Below are 19,628 nucleotides of genomic sequence, written 5' to 3'. Positions count from 1 at the left end.
ACTGGATATCATTGTGGTGTTATTTATATATATATATATATATATATATATATATATATATATATATATATATATATATATATATATATATATATATATATATATATATATATATATATATATATATATATATATATATATGTATATATATACACAGTATAACGTGCGTTTGCTTATATAGATTGATAGGAAATACAGATGTGTGTGTGTGTGTGTGTGTGTGTGTGTGTGTGTGTGTGTGTGTGTGGTGATCACATGCCGTATCCTCCCGTCACCTCAACACAGGCCCCCACCATGTAGCTGCTCCGCTCGCTCAGCAGGAACGCCACCACTTCAGCCACTTCTGTATTTGGGAAAAAAATAAGTTAATTAAGAAAAAGTAACAGTATAAAAATTTTCGAAAATGAACATATTTATTAGGTTCGTTCAGTTTGTCCATTACCAACAACTGAAAGTAGGGACCTGGATGTAAATCAACGGTTGTGTGTCGTGTTCTGGGGTAATGTTTGTGTGCTTTCCTTCTCAGCCACACTTGTATGTGATTGTGATTGTCCCTCGCCACAAACTACTGCCCGTGCATGGCGGGTTAAGCCCCGGCATTTGTTCCTTCAGCTGCAAATCACTTTCTTGCCAACGATTTTTTCCCCTGTCCCCCTCCTTCCTACCGAACTGGTAGTTAGCCACCTACGTTTGATTTTTCCTTTCTCAGTCACACAGGCTGTATCACCATTAGAGAGATGGCCTGAAAATTTAGACAGAATGTGATAAGTATGATAACAATGGAGCTTTGTGATTGATTGAATCCATGATTTATCAGTCTCATGGTGTGATTCTCATTGCTTACTTTTTTTTTTTTTCTCAGACCAACCTGCCAAATAACTCTCATTTTACATTCAGCTCTCATCATCACCCTCTCATCTATTATATACCCATGGTATCATTTCTATCCTCATTCTAGACTTGATTTTAAGTTATGTACCTCTACTTATGCACAGAAAACGTTATTGCAGTTTCCATAAATGAACAGTAGAAAGGTTCTAAAACAGACCTGAATTAGCAGACATTCGATCTAACAACAGTCTTATGATACATTGGTTATGAGTCAAAGGCCGGCTAAGGAGCGAGCATATTATTAAACTGTTTACAAGTAAAAATAAGGAAGACACTGTTCTTCATACTCCTCGAACATACTCGGGTGCGAAAATCTACTTAACGTCCCTAACTGTGTCACTCATTTACTTCGTCACTGTACTCTTTTGAAGGATAAACTCTGGCAAGTTGCACCCATAGAATTATATGAATGTTATTTATGGGGGTGTTGGAGAGTGGGAGTGTTAGTGGTGTCTGTGGTGTATCTGAGGTGCGGAAGTTTTGCGTTTTGGGTGTGTCTGGGGGAGGCGGTGGCTCAATCGGTAGAGAGGTGGCCTGTAGTCCTAACGGACCCACGTTCGAATCCCGGCTGGGGCAGGGAACAGTTTAAGGATTTGAATTTCATTCAATCAGGCTTTACTGATCTACCAGAAGAGCCGCCGACATGTCGTAAAAATACCACCGCTAATACCAATACACACCAGTCCTGTATGAGACAGCCCTAGCATGTATTCAATATGGACGGTGGGTGCTAGCGCCGAAGTGGTGACATGTAGAGGTGTATGGTATGTAGGAGGACTACTGGGCCTTGATAGCAGGCTGTAAGCCTATGCCCAGAGTCAGACACATAAAAAAAAAAAAAAAAAAATCTAGGGGGCTTGTCCACGCAAAATATGTGTTGGGACGTATCGGGGTGTTGGATACGCTCTGGGTGGATGCAGTTTTGAAAGGTAGGCTGAGATGAAGGTGCCTGACGGCACCAAGCTAATAGTCACAGATTCAGTGATCGCATTCTATGCCCATTGATGACTACACTTTTATCCGTAATCATAATGTGTTGTGTACTGGTAGAGGCATGAAAAGTGATATGCCTAACAGGACCATTAACCCGAGGCGTCCCATCGACATATGAGTATGTTGCAGCATTTTGCATTTGCCAGTCCCCCTGACGTACTGGTACGTCGCGCAATTGCAAGGTGCATAATTTGCACAATTTTCAAAATTCGCGCCTGATTATTGGTACGTAGCGTTGCTCGACCTTCCCCTACCTGCCACCAGGCGGGCACACTCGGTGACCCCGCATGACCCACGCTCACCCTCAGCTCGGTCACTCACCTGTTAGCAACGGTCCCGCCCAGGCATGGCGCATAAAGGTCTCTTGGAGGAGGAAATCCAAGCTGCCCTGGACGTCTTCATAGGCGACAGTGATTCCCACTGGACGACGAGGTTGTGGACAAAGATTATGTCCAACCAGAGAAGGTGGAAAGCAGCAGCAGTGATGAGGAAGTCCCGTCCCCCAGGAAGTAGCACTATGTGACTTATCGTGCTGCTATAGAGGCCCAACCTGCACAAAAACAACGTGCAACATCCTCTCGGCAGCCCCAACGTGATGTGGAGCTGGATTTTGAGGACGAGGACGAGGACGGAGCCGTGGGACGTGCTGCCACGTGGTACGGCCGAGAAATTATCACCCATCGTAGCCCCGAACACACACCACATTGTACGAGCAGGTATGGGCCTAGTCTTTTGTTTGGGGAGGTTGGAAGTGGCGTGGAGGGAGTGGGGAGTGAAAGGGAAAGTGCAGGGAGGAGTATTGAAAGTGAGAGTGGCGGGAGTGAGTCATCACTCTCCCGTGGAGGTGTGAGGCGGCGGGAAGTATCACGTGGGCGAGTGAGGGTGCGTGCTGAATCACGTGGGGTTGTGATGGAGGCGGAAGGTGGGGAGGAACCACTCCCCAGCATGTCTTATGCTCCCGAATATACCCAGACACGTGGGCGAGTGAGGGTGCATGCTGAATCACGTGGTGTTGTGATGGAGGGGGAAGGTGTGGAGGAACCACTCCCCAGCACGTCTTATGCTCCCCAATATTCACAGACTTCATCCCCGCAGCCCCCTAATGTTCCACAAGGCTGTAAGGGTAAGGGAAAGGGAAAGGGTAAAGGCCGAGGGAAGAGGAGTGCGAGTGGGGAAGCCCTCCACACTCCTCCTCCCCAACCTCCCCCACCAGCATCTCCTCCCCACCCAGATGAAGGCGACGATGGGGATGATGGGGACGAAGGTTATGTGAGTTGGGATTGGGAGGATGGGAGTGATTTTTCTCCCATGATTCACCCCTTCACTGAGCAGGGGCGTGCTGGCTGTGCTGCTCCTGGTATTCACCCCAATTCCACCAGGTTGGATTTTTTCCACATTTTTTTCAGTGAGGCTTTTGTGGAGGAAATAGTGAACCAGACAAACCGTTTCGCTAGCAGCCAGTGATGTGAGAGTGAAAGACTGGGCACAAGGAGCAGGTATTCTATCAAATATGATTACCCAGTCTCCCTTTCAGAAATGTTTTTATTTTTTGCCCTGGTACTTTTGATGAGTATTGTACGAAAGAACAGAATTTCGGCATACTGGACAAGGGACCCTGTTATGCTGACACCAATATTTGGCCAAGTCATGAGCCGTAATTGCTTTCAGCAGATTCTAAGTCGCCTCCACTTTTACGATGCTGATGATCCTGCAAATGCGAATGACATAGATAATATGAGGCGAATTAGGTTGGTCTTTGATCACCTGAGGAAAACATTTCGTTCCTCATTTTATCCCTATAGAGACCTCATCATAGACGAGAGTCTCGTGTTGTGGGTTCAAGATCTTTGTTATGTGTGACTGAAGGACTGGTTATGTTTTTTTTTTTTTTTATGCGAGGAAGATAGAACCAAAGGCCATGAGCCCGCAGTAACAGTTCCCTCCAAGAGAAAAACAAAATACAACAGAGAGCCAAATTCAAGATCCGATCATTTTCAGATGCCAGGACACACTACGTTTGAAAGACTGGAGATCATAGGCAGCAGGAAATACAGACAGAGGGAGACAGTTCCAGAGCTGACCTGTTGCATAAATGAAAGACTGGGAGCAACGGTTAACTCTTGCATTAGACAGCTGGACAGAAAAGGGATGAGAGTTTGCTGCCAGACGGGTGCTACGCGCCCGTCGTAGAGGTGGAGGAATGCAAGCAGACAGTTCAGAGGAGCAGTGACCATTAAAGTAGCGATAGAAAAGAGATAAAGATGCAACAGTGCGGCGAAGAGACAGAGGTTGAAGGGAGTCAGTAAGAGGAGGAGAGTTAATGAGACGAAAACCCTTTGACTCCATCCTATTGAGAAGAGCTGTATGTGGGGAGCCTCCCCACACATGAGAGTTGTACTCCACACAGGGGCAGATAAAACCCCTGTATAGAGTCAACAATTGTGCAGAGGTAAAGAAAGAGCGGAGTCGGCTTAGCACACCCAATCTCTTGGAAGCAGATTTTACAAGAGATGTAATATGATCTTTCCAAGATAAGTCCCGAGTAAATGAAACCCCAAGCATGTTCAAGGATGATGCAGGATTAAGCTGAATATTATTAAACATTAGTGGGTATACCTGTGGAAGATTTTGTCGGGTTGATAGGTGTAAGAACTGAGTCTTAGGTGCATTAAAGACAACCATATTATTTTTACCCCAGTCAGAGATATGAGCCAAGTCAGACATTAGGTGTGCCATAGCCTCATCCCTTGTTTCTTGAAGTAACTGTTGAGATGGGCGTTGCTGGAACCGAATGGAAAGGTGAAGGGTGGAGTCATCAGCGTATGAGTGGATAGGGTTAGATGTACAGCTTAGAAGATCATTGATGAATAAAAGGAAGAGAGTTGGTAATAGGACAGAGCCCTGAGGAACACCACTGTTGATAGATCTAGGAGAAGAACGATGGCCGTCTACAACAGCGGCTATAGAATGACCAGAAAGGAAGCTAGCGATGAAGGCACAGATAGAAGGATAGAAACCGTAGGAGGGCAGTTTGGAAATTAAAGATTTATGCTAGACTCGATCGAAAGCCTTTGAGATGTCAAGTGCAATGGCAAAGCTTTCGCAAAGTCCCGAAAGGAGGATGACCAGGAGTCTGAAAGGTAGGTGAGAAGATCGCCAGTGGAGCGTCCCTGACGGAACCCATACTGACGATCGGAAAGAAGGTTGTGGTAGGAAAGATGTCTTAAAACTTTTCTTTTAAGAATTGACTCGAAAACTTTTGAAATACAGGACGTTAAAGCAATTGGACTATAGTTGGAGGGTTGGGAGTGGTCACCCTTCTTTGGGACTGGCTGAATGAGAGCAAACTTCCAGCAAGAAGGAAAGGTACAAGTTGACAGACAAAGGCGAAATAGTTTGCCTAGGCAGGGTGTAAGCACAGAAGCACAGTTCTTGAGAACAACAGGAGGGACCCCATCAAGCCCATATGCCTTGTTAGTACTGAGGTCAGTGATGGCAGAAAATACATCAACTGAAGAAATTTTAATGTCAGCCATGAGGAAGTCAGAGGGGGGAAGTGATGGAGGAACAGCGCCGGAATCGTCTAAAGTGGAATTGGAGGAGAAAGTTTGTGCGAAGAGATCTGCTTTATCAGTAGAAGAAATAGCTACAGAACCAGCAAAGTAGAAAAGAGGAGGGAAGGATGATGAGGTAAAGTTGTTAGAAAGATTTTTGGCAAGGTGCCAGAAGGAGCGGGAAGAATTCGAGTTGGAGAGTTGAGAGCATTTAGTATGGATGAAATTATTTTTAGTAGAGCGAAGAACAGACTTAGCACGATTCCGGGCAGAAACGTAAAGATTATGTGATTCAGGGGTGGGTTGGCTCCAGTACCTTTTGTAGGCCTTCTCCTTGTTGCGGACAGCATTAGAACAAGCGTGATTAAACCAAGGCTTTCTTGCGTTAGTCAAAGGATATGAGAAAGGAATGTATGCTTCCATGCCCGAGAGAATAACCTCCGTAATGCGCAAGGCACACTCAGATGGCTCACGGCCATGGAAGCAATAATCATTCCAGGGAAAATCAATGAAGTACTGCCTGAGGGCCTCCCAGTCCGCGGCTCCAAAATGCCACAGACGACGTTTCCCTGGAGGGTCCACAGGCTGTACCGGAGTGATAGGACAGGTTAAGGTAATAAGGTTGTGATCGGAGGAGCCCAACGGAGAGAAAAGATTAACAGAGTAAGCAGAAGGATTAGTTGTGAGGAAGAGGTCAAGTATGTTGGAGCTCTCTCCAAGGCGGTCAGGGATACGGGTAGGGTGCTGTACAAGCTGCTCTAGGTCATTAAGGATAGAAAAGATGTAGGCTTGTTCACCAGGTGGATCCGTGAAAGGAGAGGAGAGCCAAAGGTGGTGGTGAACATTGAAATCTCCTAGAATGGAGATTTCAGAGAAAGTAGAAATGGACAGAATGTGTTCCATCGTAGAAGTAAGATAGTCGAAGAATTTTTGATAGTCAGTAGAATTAGGGGATAAGTAAACAGCACAGATATATTTAGTCAGAGAATGACAGGAAAGTCGAAGCCAGAGTGTAGAGAATTCAGAAGAATCAAGTTCAGGAACACGAGAGCAAGATAAGTCGTTGCGTATGTATACACAACAGCCACCTTTGGCTTTGAAATGAGTATAGAGAAAGTAGGAGGATACAGAAAAGGGTTTGCTTTCAGTTGCCTCAGACAGCTGAGTCTCTGTTAGAAAAAGAAGGTGAGGTTTAGAGGAGGAGAGGTGGTGCTCAACAGAGCGAAAGTTAGATGAAAGGCCGCGAATGTTGCAGAAATGAAGAAGAAGAGAGTCAGACAGTGGTTCCAGGCACCTCGAGTCGTCACCGGGAGAGGGGCAGATGATGGGGGCATTTATGGTCTCCCCCCCCTGGGGACTCCGAGGCTGGGTGAATTGACGCCATTTTTGGTGAATTTTGAATAGGAAGTGTAGTGTGTACTGTGCATGTAGTTTGGTGAAGATAGTTAGAGAAATTTGTACTGGAGAGCATGCTGGCCTACTCTCTGTGTAACTGAGACACTGAAAAAGTTCAGCAAAGGGGGATGGTCAGGAACTAGTCCTGAGGGCTGATGAAACGGGAGCTCCAGCACTCCCTGTCATCAGCTTTCCATCCACCGCGGGAGTACTGCCCTGCTCGACTGGTGCTACAGTCTACTCCTCCTTGCTACAGTCTACTCCTCCTGCAAGACATAGTCTTGTACACCGGTGCACAGACAGACATAATAGAAGATTAGAGTATTGGACCGTCTGGAGCAGTGGTAAGGACAATTATAGAAGACTACCTTCATCGTGGTCACGTCCTTTACCTGGACAACTGGTACACTAGCCCTCTTCTCGCTCGTTATCTACACATGCATGACACGGGAACCTGTGGTACCGTCAAGATGAACCAGCGTCACATGGTCAAGGTGGGGTGGAAACTTGACGGAAATGAGGTTGTCTTCTTCCAGGCCAGCAATATACTTGCAACAGTGTGGAACCACAATAGAGAAGTCAGCCTCTTGTCCACAGTTCACTGCCCCTTGATGCACCGTACAGAGTCCGTGGATTACCGGAGAGAGAACAGGCGCCACATATGGAAACCTGAGTGTGTCCTTGATTACAACATTTACATGTGCCTGGTGGACCAGTCAGACTCCATGATATCCATAGTCGAGTGTGCCAGGACCAAGATGAAGTGGTACAAGAAGCTCTTCTTTCACCTGCTAGATATAACTGCCCTGAATTGCCACCACCTGCGTGCCATGACAACAAGAGTTCAGGAAACCTTTGAAGGGTTTGTGAGGGAGCTAACATGAGAGATTTTTGCCAGGTATGCGGTTGAAAGGCACCAACACCGCACACGCTCTGCCCCTGCCGCCCAAACTCCCCTGAGAATATCCGCCCGCCATTTCCCCACTCCTATACCTTCCCAGCCAAATAGACTTAGGCCCCAATGCAGGTGTCATGTGTGTAGCAATTCCCGTGTGAGACCCACCACTCAGAGAAAAGACACCCGCTATGAGTGCGTTGAGTGTGACGTGGGTCTCTGTATTCACCCATGTTTTAGTGAGTATCATACCTTGATGCACTTCTGATATGGTGTGAATGCGATATGACGCTGATACTCAGAAATAAATGTGACAAACAGACGATCAGTGTAATTATAAGGCCTGTAGATCTGTAAATAGTAGTATGCAAGTGGAAACGGGCGTAATATAAGAGGAAAATTATTATGTAAGTGTATAAATATGATCTAAGTGGAAACATACCTAGCAAGGGTAATTTGATGCGATACTCTGACGCTCAGTGGAATAAATAAGGCCCGTAAATATGTAAATATTGGTATGAAAAATGCAAACGGGTGTAATATTAGTTGTAATTTTTGTAAGTGCTGAAATTTATTCTAAGTCAAAATATTCCTAGCAAGTGTATATAGATGACATTTTCTGATGCTCATTGGAATAAATAAGGCCCGTATTTATGTAAATAGGAGTATACAAGTGGAAACGGGTGTAATATAAGTGGGAAATTAGTATGTAAGTGTATGAGTATTATCTTAGTCGAAACATTCATTGCAAGGGTATTTTGGTGCGATATTCTGACACTCAGTTGAATAAATAAGGCCCGTAAATATATATTGTGCAGTATTGGGTGTAAACGGGTGTAATGTAAGTGGGGAAGTATATGTGGAACTGAAGAAATAAAGTAGAAATTGAAACACGAGTGGTAGAGATGGTGCTTGCTACGTGAATATGCGCTAGCATTTCGCTAAATGACCTCGTAATGAATGTAAATACTTGAAAACATTTACAGTGGTGAAGGAAAGGTTCAGTGTAAAGAAAACAACACTATGAAAGTGATAAAACAATATGGTATGTTGAAATACGAGTCATAGTGAGTGCGCTGAGTAAGCAGATGTGCGCTATAGCTGTGCTACATGTCATCATAATGAATGAAAACAACTGAAAACATTTAAAACAGTACAAAATGGTAAAACGGCATTGAAACAGTTGTATACAAGTAGAAAAAAATGATATGTTGACGGAAACAAGAAACTTAGCACATAGCGTGTTACCACTCTGACCCAACTCGCTATGCTCGTGCGAAGGTACAATGCTTATTTTTTATATATTTGTCAATGAAAACCATTATACCGTTATACTTATTGTTTATTAGTTCAAATTCAATAAATGTAGAGGTGTTGTTTGTGGTTTCTCCCACATTTACCTACCATAGAAAACGTGAGCGACTCACACATCAATGATAGAATACGATACCTGGCGCGGGGGACCTCACCTGTTCCGACCACTCATGGACCACGGTAAGCCCTTTCTTGGTGATTTTCCTTTGTTTCTCAACAAACGTGGAAGTTTTAGCCTAAAAAATATTTTTCCAAAATAGCTCGGGATTGGGGGGTGTCGGAGGTGCGAAATAGCTCGGGACGTGACGGGTTAATAATAAAGTATCCGGAAGCCAGTAAATGTTATTCACGAGATTAACCCACTCCATCCTGACGTTTTCTGGGCAGTGGTACGCCCCAGTCCCGACATTTTTTGGACCTTTTCTTTTTAGGCTCAAACATTCGCTTTTGGTGAGAAACATCGAAAATTCATAGAGAAATCGCTCACCTGAGGTTTAAAATACTCGATCCAGGTACGAGTACCTCCTTACCTGACTGGGTTTTCTAACAGGCTGGCACCAAATAAAACGAGTTCTATGGGAGGGTAACTATTTTATCCACTCATAAACAGTATTCATTTATTTATTTGGTACGAATTTATATGTAGAACAAGAGTATATTGGTTTTCAAACAGAAATATAGGCATTATAAGCATTGTTTCAATCACTAACTCATCACCATTTATGACCTTTTTTTTCCACATTACCTGATCATCATTTCTGACTGTTTCTTCCTCTAATGCTATGTAAACTTTGTCCTCCACATTGTCATCGATTGGGGAATCACTCTGGCCCTGAATGTCTTTATTGGCCAGATCACTGGTAACAGGTGAATTGCCGAGACAGTGGCGTGCAGGGGGGGTGGAGAAGTTATACGGTGTAAGGCATTGTCCCTGTTTGGCATCTTGTAGAGGAATAGAGGAAGATGTCCCGTGTATACGTGCCAAAAATCACTCGAGAAATCACTCGCGAACATTGAAATTGTGCAAATTAGGGACCTTGCAATGTTGCCGCATTAATTTACGTCTCCGGGATATGAGTGCACATCATGTGAGGACGTGAATTCACGTCTCCGGGACGGGGTGGGTTAAGAAACAAAAATCTTACAAAATGTGTGAGCTTTCAGTCTCTGATGTGTTTTGTCTAATTATTCCTATTATAATAAACCTTACATGAACACAGTCCCTTGTGGAATACTGCATAGTTTTAATGGAGTTGAGAGGTATATGAGGGAGCGGGGGGTGAGTTGGGGGGAGGGTAGTCAAATGGTGGGTGACAGAGCGACTTGGAGGCGTTTTGTCTGCGGTCACCCTTTGCGGGATTAGGGCGTCGGGCTATATATAGATAGATAGATAGATAGAGATAAACTTATACATGTGTACCTACACAGAATATTTCCCACTAAGTCACATTTCACCAGCCAAAGATCGACCTGCATACGAATTCTTCATCACGTTGACCTCCATACAGCTCAATGTAGCTACTCTCTCTCTCTCTCTCTCTCTTTCTCTCTCTCTCTCTCTCTCTCTCTCTCTCTATATATATATATATATATCTGTTGGAGGGGTTAATGAAGTCCGTATTGTCTAACCATCCAGTTCAAAACTTCTCTCATGATCCATTTTATAAATATCTGCATATCGCAAGAATAAGATACAGGAAAACGTAACGACTGGGAAAGAGTAAATTTCAACAGTTCGACCCCTCCGTTGCTGAATTAACCACTCAAACGCTTTTTATCTAATTCAGGAAAGGCCTCTCACATTTAGGGGTTGATGAAGACCGTATGCGTATCTAACTGACACAGTTCAATAGGTCCTGGAAAGAGTACCATCGATATATATACCAGTGGATATGGCATCGCCCTCTGGAATTGAGGCCAGCGGCAACCTTCATGGTGGTCCCAAGACGATCGTCAATGCAAGTATTTAAGCTTTCAAAAGTGTATGGTTTTTGCGTTTCTTGCTTGAAGCTGAGGCTATGCATGCTAGTTTGGAGATTAAACAATCGATACAGTTAATATTCATCACCATGCCATCGTGTTAGTGATCATCTGCACCAACATTAGGTTTAAGGACTGTTGACACGTTTAATCGGTGATTATGCCTAGAGCTGATTAACATCAACTACCAACCTATGTCACTATATTCTTCCATATTTTATATCTCAAGGCACCAAGGAATGTGTAAGACACATACACTGTCCTGGTTGAGTTCTTTTTGAAAAACTGGATTAATGAGATATCTGAATACAATGTTCAGTTGGGCCTTACCACAGGTTCAGATTATGTACGTATTCATAGAGAGCAAATTCTGCTTACTACACTTGAATGTGCTTGAAAATTACTGTGATACGGCATAACTGGCACTGCATTCTTTATCCATGCTTCCCTATTCTCTCTGTCAGCGTATTTGCTGGTTGCATATTCTAATATTAGGGCAAACAACTGCAACAAAGTATGGCTCTTCTGACTGTTTTGATAATCAGTGGCCACTCACACCAAAAATTTAATGTCATTATAACTGTTGCACACTACGAACAGTTGTGGTGCTTGTTTATTCTCACTTAAACTCTGTTGTTGGATGATTAAACAGGCAGAGTTTGATTAGGCAATATTTGACAACATTCAAGTATTCCAAATATATTTTAGTTGAAAAATAGGGTAAAGGAAGTGCCACCAGTATCCAGGTGTGCTACATATTTACTGACAAAATTTTTTGGTGCAAGTGCCCAGTTTGGTGGATTGCCATCAAAATGCCCCCTGATGGCTCAGTAAGCACTGAATTACATGGAGGGTTTCATGGAAATTGAGGGTACTTTCTACCCATGTAGGGTGCATTGCTAGTCACTGCATATCGCATCAGTGCTTGCTACTGCCGTGTTGGATGATGTTGGATGACAACAACTGTTTGTGCAGTTACATGGGCACATGCTGGACTGTCCAGCGGATCATAATCATTTATTTGCGGTGATCAAATGTATCACACCTTGTTATATCAAAATTAGGATGCATCATCTGGCCAAGAGCTTCACGGAGAAGCTGAATGGACCATCACTTAGGAAACAATTGTCCAAGCTGATTGTATTCAGGCATGAGTGATTGCTAATGTTCTTGATATATGTTGGATTATGTTATGACTATTATGCTATAAAATTATGCGATCTCTCGCCACTCCACCGATATATAACTTCGTCAGGTACATCTACTCGCTTGCAATAACCTCAGATATTTGGCTTCTTGTCTTCAATAAACTGTGATTGTTTGTGTGCAATTTTAGTTATAAAAAAGGCCATATGCTAAAATAATACTTGACAGCATGAAGAAGACCAGTGTAGATGCATCCAGCTAATCAGAAGTTTATCGATGGAACAGTGATAGTGATAAGACTGGCGTCATATCGTATTATAATACCATAAAGAGCGGCAATGGTATGGTAAGTGGAGTTTTCATTACCAGGGACTTTACTTACGGCAGTAAACAAGAAACTTCAAAATTAATAATGTAGGTGCCTCAGTTCCGATGGAAGTTCTCCGTCTTTCGGGTTGCATTACGTGTGGGCTCGATGGGACCACCAAGATAGCAGCCGCTGCCGCGCACAGGCTTCAACTGTCCGTGTGTAGTCGTATGCAGCATGCCCCATCCAATGTATATATATCAGTGGAGAGTACAAAAAAATAAAAATCGCACAGAAGGTGTTAATACCGGTTATTGGAATCCTCCCTCGTTGAGTTCAATATCCTGCTTCAAATTCTTTGAACCCCTGAAGCCTCATGGTCCATCTTTGTTCATCTTCAGATGATTCTATGCAGCTACGTATATCCCTAACACATTGAAGATATTAATGGAGGATGCATCCAACCCTTTCAGTCATAATACACCTCCTAATATGCATAAAATCATCTAAAGATATCAAGTATAAAAAATAAGGTAGTCTGTGCAGGAGGTAATGCTGGTTGTTCAAACCCTCCTTCACCGAGTTCATTATCTTGCTTCATTTCCACTGAACCCTTGAAGCTGGCAAGAGAATAAGAGATGTCCCATACCATGATAGGGTTAACAGTGACGGTATTCGAACTATGGCGGTATTTTCGTCCTGCCCTTTGAGCGGTCATAGGACTTTGATGGATGGTCATGGAGAGGGCAGATGTGTGCTGAACTCTTCTCTAGCTGCAGGGTTGCCTCACTGGCATTAGTTTTGTGTTGCGTTAGCTCTATTAAAGTTAGGTTAGCTAGTACTAATATTCCTCCCTACCCTTCCTAGAGATATAGTAGGTGTCTATATGTATTTGCTAAGATTATCTTTGCTTACTCGCCCACAGAGAGTCTCCCCCACTGATCACTTTGGGGCGTGAATCAACACGGTCGGGCCTCCCTGGAGTGGTCTGAGAGGGCAATCTTAGCCGTAGGTGTCTTGCCCAGGTTTTTTTGTCCCTTGTTTGTTTCTTCTCCTCCTACCCACTTCCCCGTTCGGGAGAAGTGATTACTATGGCGGACGCCCCTACTGCCTCCCCCCCCTTCAGGGGGGGAGGTAGACCTGACTAACCCCCGACTGCTGCACAGACAGACTGCCCCGTGACTGAATGGCCCCAGACACTTACCCCGATAGACATTAATGTAAATAACGCCTCCTTCATACTACTTCATGCGGTTGGTTCCACTCCCCTGTCCAGCCTCAATCCCTTCATCATCAAGAAGGTGATTGATGGGTGTGCTGGTGAGGTGGAACAGGTGAAAAAACTTGCTAGTGGGGACCTTCTAGTAAAGACCGTAAACTCGCGCCAGGTAAAGGATTTGCTAATGATGAGTAAATTTCACAGTTATGATGTTGTGCCGACGATCCCTCACTCTGTGAATTCCTGTAAAGGTGTTATCACCTGCAGGGATCTCATGGTAATGGAAGAGGACGACATCATTCGTGAACTTGCTCAGCACGATGTAATTGATGCACGTTTCATAACTCGTTTCCAGGAAGGAAAAAAGGACAAAGACAGCCACAGTAGTTTTGACTTTTGGCAAAGTATCTCTTCCTACTAATGTGAAAGTAGGATACGAAATTATCAATGTGAGACCATACATTCCCGATCCCCTTCATTTTGCAAAATGTCAGCTCTATGGACACCATGAAAAGACTTGTCGGGCTTCCAACTTCATGTTTGGCAAGTGCGTGGCTGTAGGACATTCTGCTGAACACTGTACATCCGAGACTGAATGTTGTTTTTACTGCCAGGGTGCTCACTCCACTTACTCTCGGGTTTGTCCCAGGTAGAAGGAGGAGAAGGAAGTCTGCACAGTGAAAGTGACTGAGGGCATATCTTTTTACAATGCTAGGAAGAAGGTGAAGGAGTTGCATGCAACTCCCAAGCCTAATATCTCCTATGCATCGGCAGTTGTGTCCCATCCCGGGATGTGCATTGTGGAAACTCAGACTGACCTTGCATTTGCTCCTCATGCCCCACGCCCTACCTCTCAGTCTAAGCCTCCTGTACGCTCCAACTCTCTTACAGACATCCCTGTCGCTACTTCCTACTCTCAGGCTGCCGCTGCTCCTTCACACTTGGTGTGGCCAAAATCGAAGTCCGACAAGTCTGATAAGATTAATCTGACCACCCTCACCAAGCCGGCACATCCTCATGTCCTTCCCGCTCCCGGTCCAGCAAGGGAGAGAAAGAATAGCTCTTCCTCAGTGGAGTTTGGGAGCCTTGTTATTGATGAGAGTATGGAGATCTCCACGAGCAAGCACCGGGAAAGGTCCCCCGGTAGTTACTCACCTGCCAGCGGGCGACAAAAAAAGACAAAGCACACGAGCCCCCAACGTAAATCTTAAACCGCCGCATTCACTGTGTTACAGTCTTAGGAATAAATTAAACAATATAGCAATCTTGCTGTCAATACACAGGCCAGACGTTGTTTGTTTACAGGAGATGCACCTGGAGGATCATTCTGATCCTCCACAGTTCAAACACTACCACTCGTATAGAAGATATGAAGGTCATGGAGTTGCCATATACACACACAAATCACACCCACAAACAGAAGTGATTCTAAATTCTACTGTGGAAGCTGTCGCGTGCAGAGTAAAACTTCATTACACGTATCTGTCTATTTGCTCTCTGTACTGTCCTCCACATGGCCCCATTGATAGTGATGCTTTAAATTCACTATTTGAACATCTTCCTGGCAATAAATTAGTGTTGGGTGATTTTAACGCCCATCACTATCAATGGGGTAGCTTGAGGAATGATGGTCGTGGGGAGCAAGTAGCTGACCTAATACTACAGTCCAACCTCTGTCTTCTGAACGTTGGTAGAGCGACTTGTGTAGATGATCGTACTGGTAACTTTTCGGCCATTGACTTACGTCTGGCCTCCCCTGGTATGCATCAAGATTTCTCATGGGACCCTTATGACGACTCCTTGGGAGGTGATCATTTACCCATCTGTCTTTCTTATACACGCGACATCGTTTCGGACCCTCCACCTCCAAAATTTAACTATAAGAAAGCAGACTGGGGATCCTTCTCAAGGATCGCCAATTTAGATATATCTGGGGAGACCATAGATGTTAAGGTCGAAAATGTAACTACTTTCATATTACAGGCAGCTGAGGCTGATATTCCCAAGAATTCTACAGTTCATGTGAAGCATAGTGCACATTGGTGGATGCCGGATTGCCGACAAGCATTAACCCCTAATACATGGCCAATGGACAGCCGACCCCCCCCCAGGTGGCGGGGTTCGATCACGGTCTGAGTACCTGTAGGAAAATATTAGCCCAAAATTGGAGATTAACCCTAGAACATTATACTTGGTATGGCAGATAGTACTTACATTCAGCTTTCTCCAGAGACAGGTGTTGAGCCTTCGTGGACTACCCAAGGACTTGTGGAGACTTGCAAAGTTGGGTAACCAAATCTTCACTTTCACACCTCCAGCAACCCGGTTTCCCCTCTACCACAGCCTCATTCTGTCACAGTAAACTTTATACTACAACGTACAGGTAGTTTGGAATCCGTATTTGTACAATAAGCACTGAAAATAAGGCTAAAATCAACGAAGCATACGGCCGACATGCAGCGCAGCGGCGATCTTCCCGTCACTCAACAAACATTTCCATTTTCACAGCTAAAAACACGTATACTACATTATTTTCAATCATATTACTTCCCAAAAGATCACCGCAGCACGCTTTTTATTCTGCCTTACGCCCCTCACTTTATTCTCGTTCCTGTCAGCCGCTCGCACTGACTAGGAAGAGCTAGAAGAGTGGAGAGCGCAGATTTACAGTTCTGAGCAGTCAGAGCGCTGCCATGTATCACAGCCAGGCTGGCCGGGCCGTGGTGGGGAGGGGAGAGGGGAAAAACGCGATACTTGGCAATAACGGAGGTCAGTAGTACAAAGGTAAAGTATGCTAATTGTAGCTAAAGGGTGGTGGTACTGATAGATAGTACCAGCTGGAACATCCTTGCCCGCGTTTATTCAAAATTAACTAGAATCGCAAACGCGGCGATCCACCATTATGTCCTTTTTGGCGACCGTCGCAAACGCGATGCCCCGCGTTTTAGAGGTTAAGGAAACGCAATAGGAGATAAAGGATTTTTGATAGTCAGCCCAATGAGGAAAATTTTATTGCATACAAACAGGCACGGGCTGCGGCAAGGAGAATAATAAGAAGGGCCAATCGTGACTCCTGGCGATCCTTTGTGTCCACGGTGATTCGCACAACACCGTTAAGTAAAGTCTGGTCCACCATAAGAATATTAAATAATAAAGGCCCATACTTCCCTATCACCACCCTGTAGGTGAATAACACCATCTATGACGAGCCCGTGGAAGTTGCTAACATCCTCACCAGGAGTTTTTCTCATGTAAGTAGCTCAGCCAATTACGACCCGCGTTTTCAACACCATAAACGCACGGCTGAGCTACAGATCATAGACTTTGCCACAGAAGAAGTAGACTCACCGTACAACCAAGAGTTTACGCTAGATGCACTGCTCCTTGCCCTTAAATCCTGTAAAGACACCAGCCCTGGACCTGACACCATCACGTACTGTATGATCCAGCATCTTAATCAGGACAGCCTGATTAAGATGTTAGCATTGTACAATGAGATTTGGGCGTCTCAAACGTACCCAAACTCATGGCACTTTGCGCACGTCATACCGATACCCAAAGAGGCTGGTTGTCTTACGAATCCCACTTCATTTCGTCCTATTGTGTTGACTTCTTGTCTATGTAAGGTCATGGAACATATGGTTAATAATAGGCTTCTTTTTGTTTTAGAGTCGAAGAATTTGTTAATTGATCAACAATGTGGCTTCCGTAAATACAGAAGTTCACCAGATCATTTAATGAATTTGGAGCATTGTATTGCAGAGGCATTTGCCAATAAAGAATTCATGATAGGGATGTTCTTGGACATCATAAAGCCTATGACGTTACATGGCGACACGGTATACTAATGAAGCTCTATGCTTATGGTTTAAGAGGAAATTTGCCTATTTTTATTTCAAATTTCTTAAGGGACAGGACTTTCTCTGTCCAATTGCCCCGTAACGTAAGATCGGATATATTCATCCAGGAAAATGGGGTGCCGCAGGGAAGTGTGCTTAGTCCTACTTTATTTAGCATTATGATCAATGATATTCTGTCATTAGCTCCCATCCCGAGGAATCTTAAATACTCGCACTACATTCTGCAATATGGCACACTTCCCATAATGCACAATTTTTGGCTGGGCGGATTCAAGCAGCCCTTGACTCCGTCCACCAATGAGCCTTGCAGTGGGAATTAAAGTTTTCCATCCCTAAGTGTCCCGCTGTAGTTTTTATGACTCGTAACGTACCTAATTTGTGCTTAACTTTGGATAATCAGGCTGTACCTTTTCAAAATTCTTTAAAGTTTTTGGGAATACATTTTGATCATCATTTGAACTTCAAAATTCATGTTAATAATTTGATTGCTCGTTGTGATAAACCTTTAAATGTCCTCAAGTACCTAGCGGGGACTACATGGGGTGCCGACAGAAAATCTTTATTAATGGTGTATAAGTCCCTTGTTTGTTCAAAGCTAGACTATGGCGCACAGGTGTATGGCTCAGCATCCGATGCCACACTGAAAGGATTGGATGTGTTGCAGAATAAATGTTTGTGAATGTGTCTTGGAGCCGTCCGGTGTACCCGTGTAGCTCGTATGGAAGTGGAGGCGAATGTGCCTCCTCCGTATTTGCTGCGACCACCTGGCTTGGTCCTATGGAAAAGTAATATCGGCAATGTGGCCTGTACCCCCCTGCGTCAATACCACCACCTTATGCGGGGGGTGCGTCAGCCACTTGCCGTTTGCCTCCACTTTCTGACTCAGGAGCTTGGTGTGGACCTCAGTGACTGTGACAAGTTGGTGCCAAAAAATATAGCACCTTGGGAGCCACCTGGCTTTACCGTTGACATATCATGGCTCCCAGCACCAAAGGCCAAGGCACCGGAGGCAGAGGTCCACCACTTGTTTCGTAACATCATCGTGCATCATTTGGGGTCCCACCAATTGTACACCGACGGTTCCAAGTCGAGTGAATGTGTGGGTGCAAGTGTTTGGTCAACTGAATGTGTCCTTAGGTATCGCTTGCCAACTCATACATCTGTGTTTACCTCTGAACTTTTTGCTCTTGACAAAGCCATAGACTATGCTCTCAATTCTTGGCATGACTCATTTGTCATATTTTCGGATTCAAAATCAGCCCTTCAGGCAATTGCATCTTGTACTACGGACTCTCACAAGATACAGGGCCGCATCGATAATAAGTTGCATTCAAGCAACAAGTCATTCACTCTGATCTCGGTGCCTGGTCATTGTCGTACCTACGGCAATGAGCAGGCTGACCTACTTGCAAAGTCGGTTGTAGAGCTCGAGGAGACTTGGGACGTTCCTCGTGATCTACGGTCGAGTCTCTCTCTCAGAAAGAAATAAATAAATTTTCCGTGGCAAGGTCAGTGGACCAGACTAAATATTCGAACGTGTAAGCCGTACTTGGGCGACTGGGACACTGCCAACCGTCCCAGTCGCCTGGAAGAAAAAGTGTTGGCTCGATTATGGCTTAATGCCACCATGATAACGCACATGAAACCGTATATGGAAAAACGATTCCCACCGCACTGTGACATCTGTGATGCGGTGTTATCTATCAGTCATATCATCCTGCACTGTCGGCGATTTATTCGTGAACGCGCTTCACTTATAAATTACTGCAGCTCAGCAGACGTCCCCTTCACCCTTTCCACCATCCTGGGTGATGGGGACATTGTTATGACTGATAAATTGATGGCTTTCTTGAGAGAGACCGGACTGATCAGAGTGATGTGACCTTTTTACTATATAGTTTTGTTTTTTATCGACTGTAATTATGTATCTATTGTACTATTAATCAGGGTTGACAGTTGACATATTTGAAATAGTTCCTCCTTCCCACTGATCTATTTCTAATATTGATGTCCCCTACATTAAACCCCGTTCCTCGACTGACAGTCACCAGCTGATGAGTGTAAGTGTGCAACA

General features: G+C 44.4%; 1 protein-coding gene across 1 annotated transcript in view; it reads right to left on the bottom strand.

Annotated features, from left to right (window-relative positions):
- Nucleotides 1-251: 251 nt before the first annotated feature.
- LOC145394457 ((3R)-3-hydroxyacyl-CoA dehydrogenase-like) overlaps nucleotides 252-19,628 on the bottom strand; it is an 82,186-nt gene continuing 62,809 nt past the window's right edge. The window contains exon 6 of the mRNA XM_080268316.1: nucleotides 252-343. Within this exon, the coding sequence (XP_080124442.1) occupies nucleotides 252-343 (92 nt within the window). The remainder of the gene's footprint in view (nucleotides 344-19,628) is intronic.

This window comes from Coenobita brevimanus, chromosome 27 (genome assembly GCF_032717465.1).
Source record: "Coenobita brevimanus isolate Jiangsu-jjx chromosome 27, ASM3271746v2, whole genome shotgun sequence".
Lineage (NCBI taxonomy): Eukaryota > Metazoa > Arthropoda > Malacostraca > Decapoda > Coenobitidae > Coenobita > Coenobita brevimanus.
Note: the sequence above shows the minus strand (reverse complement) of the source record. Positions and strands in the feature narration are given on the sequence as shown.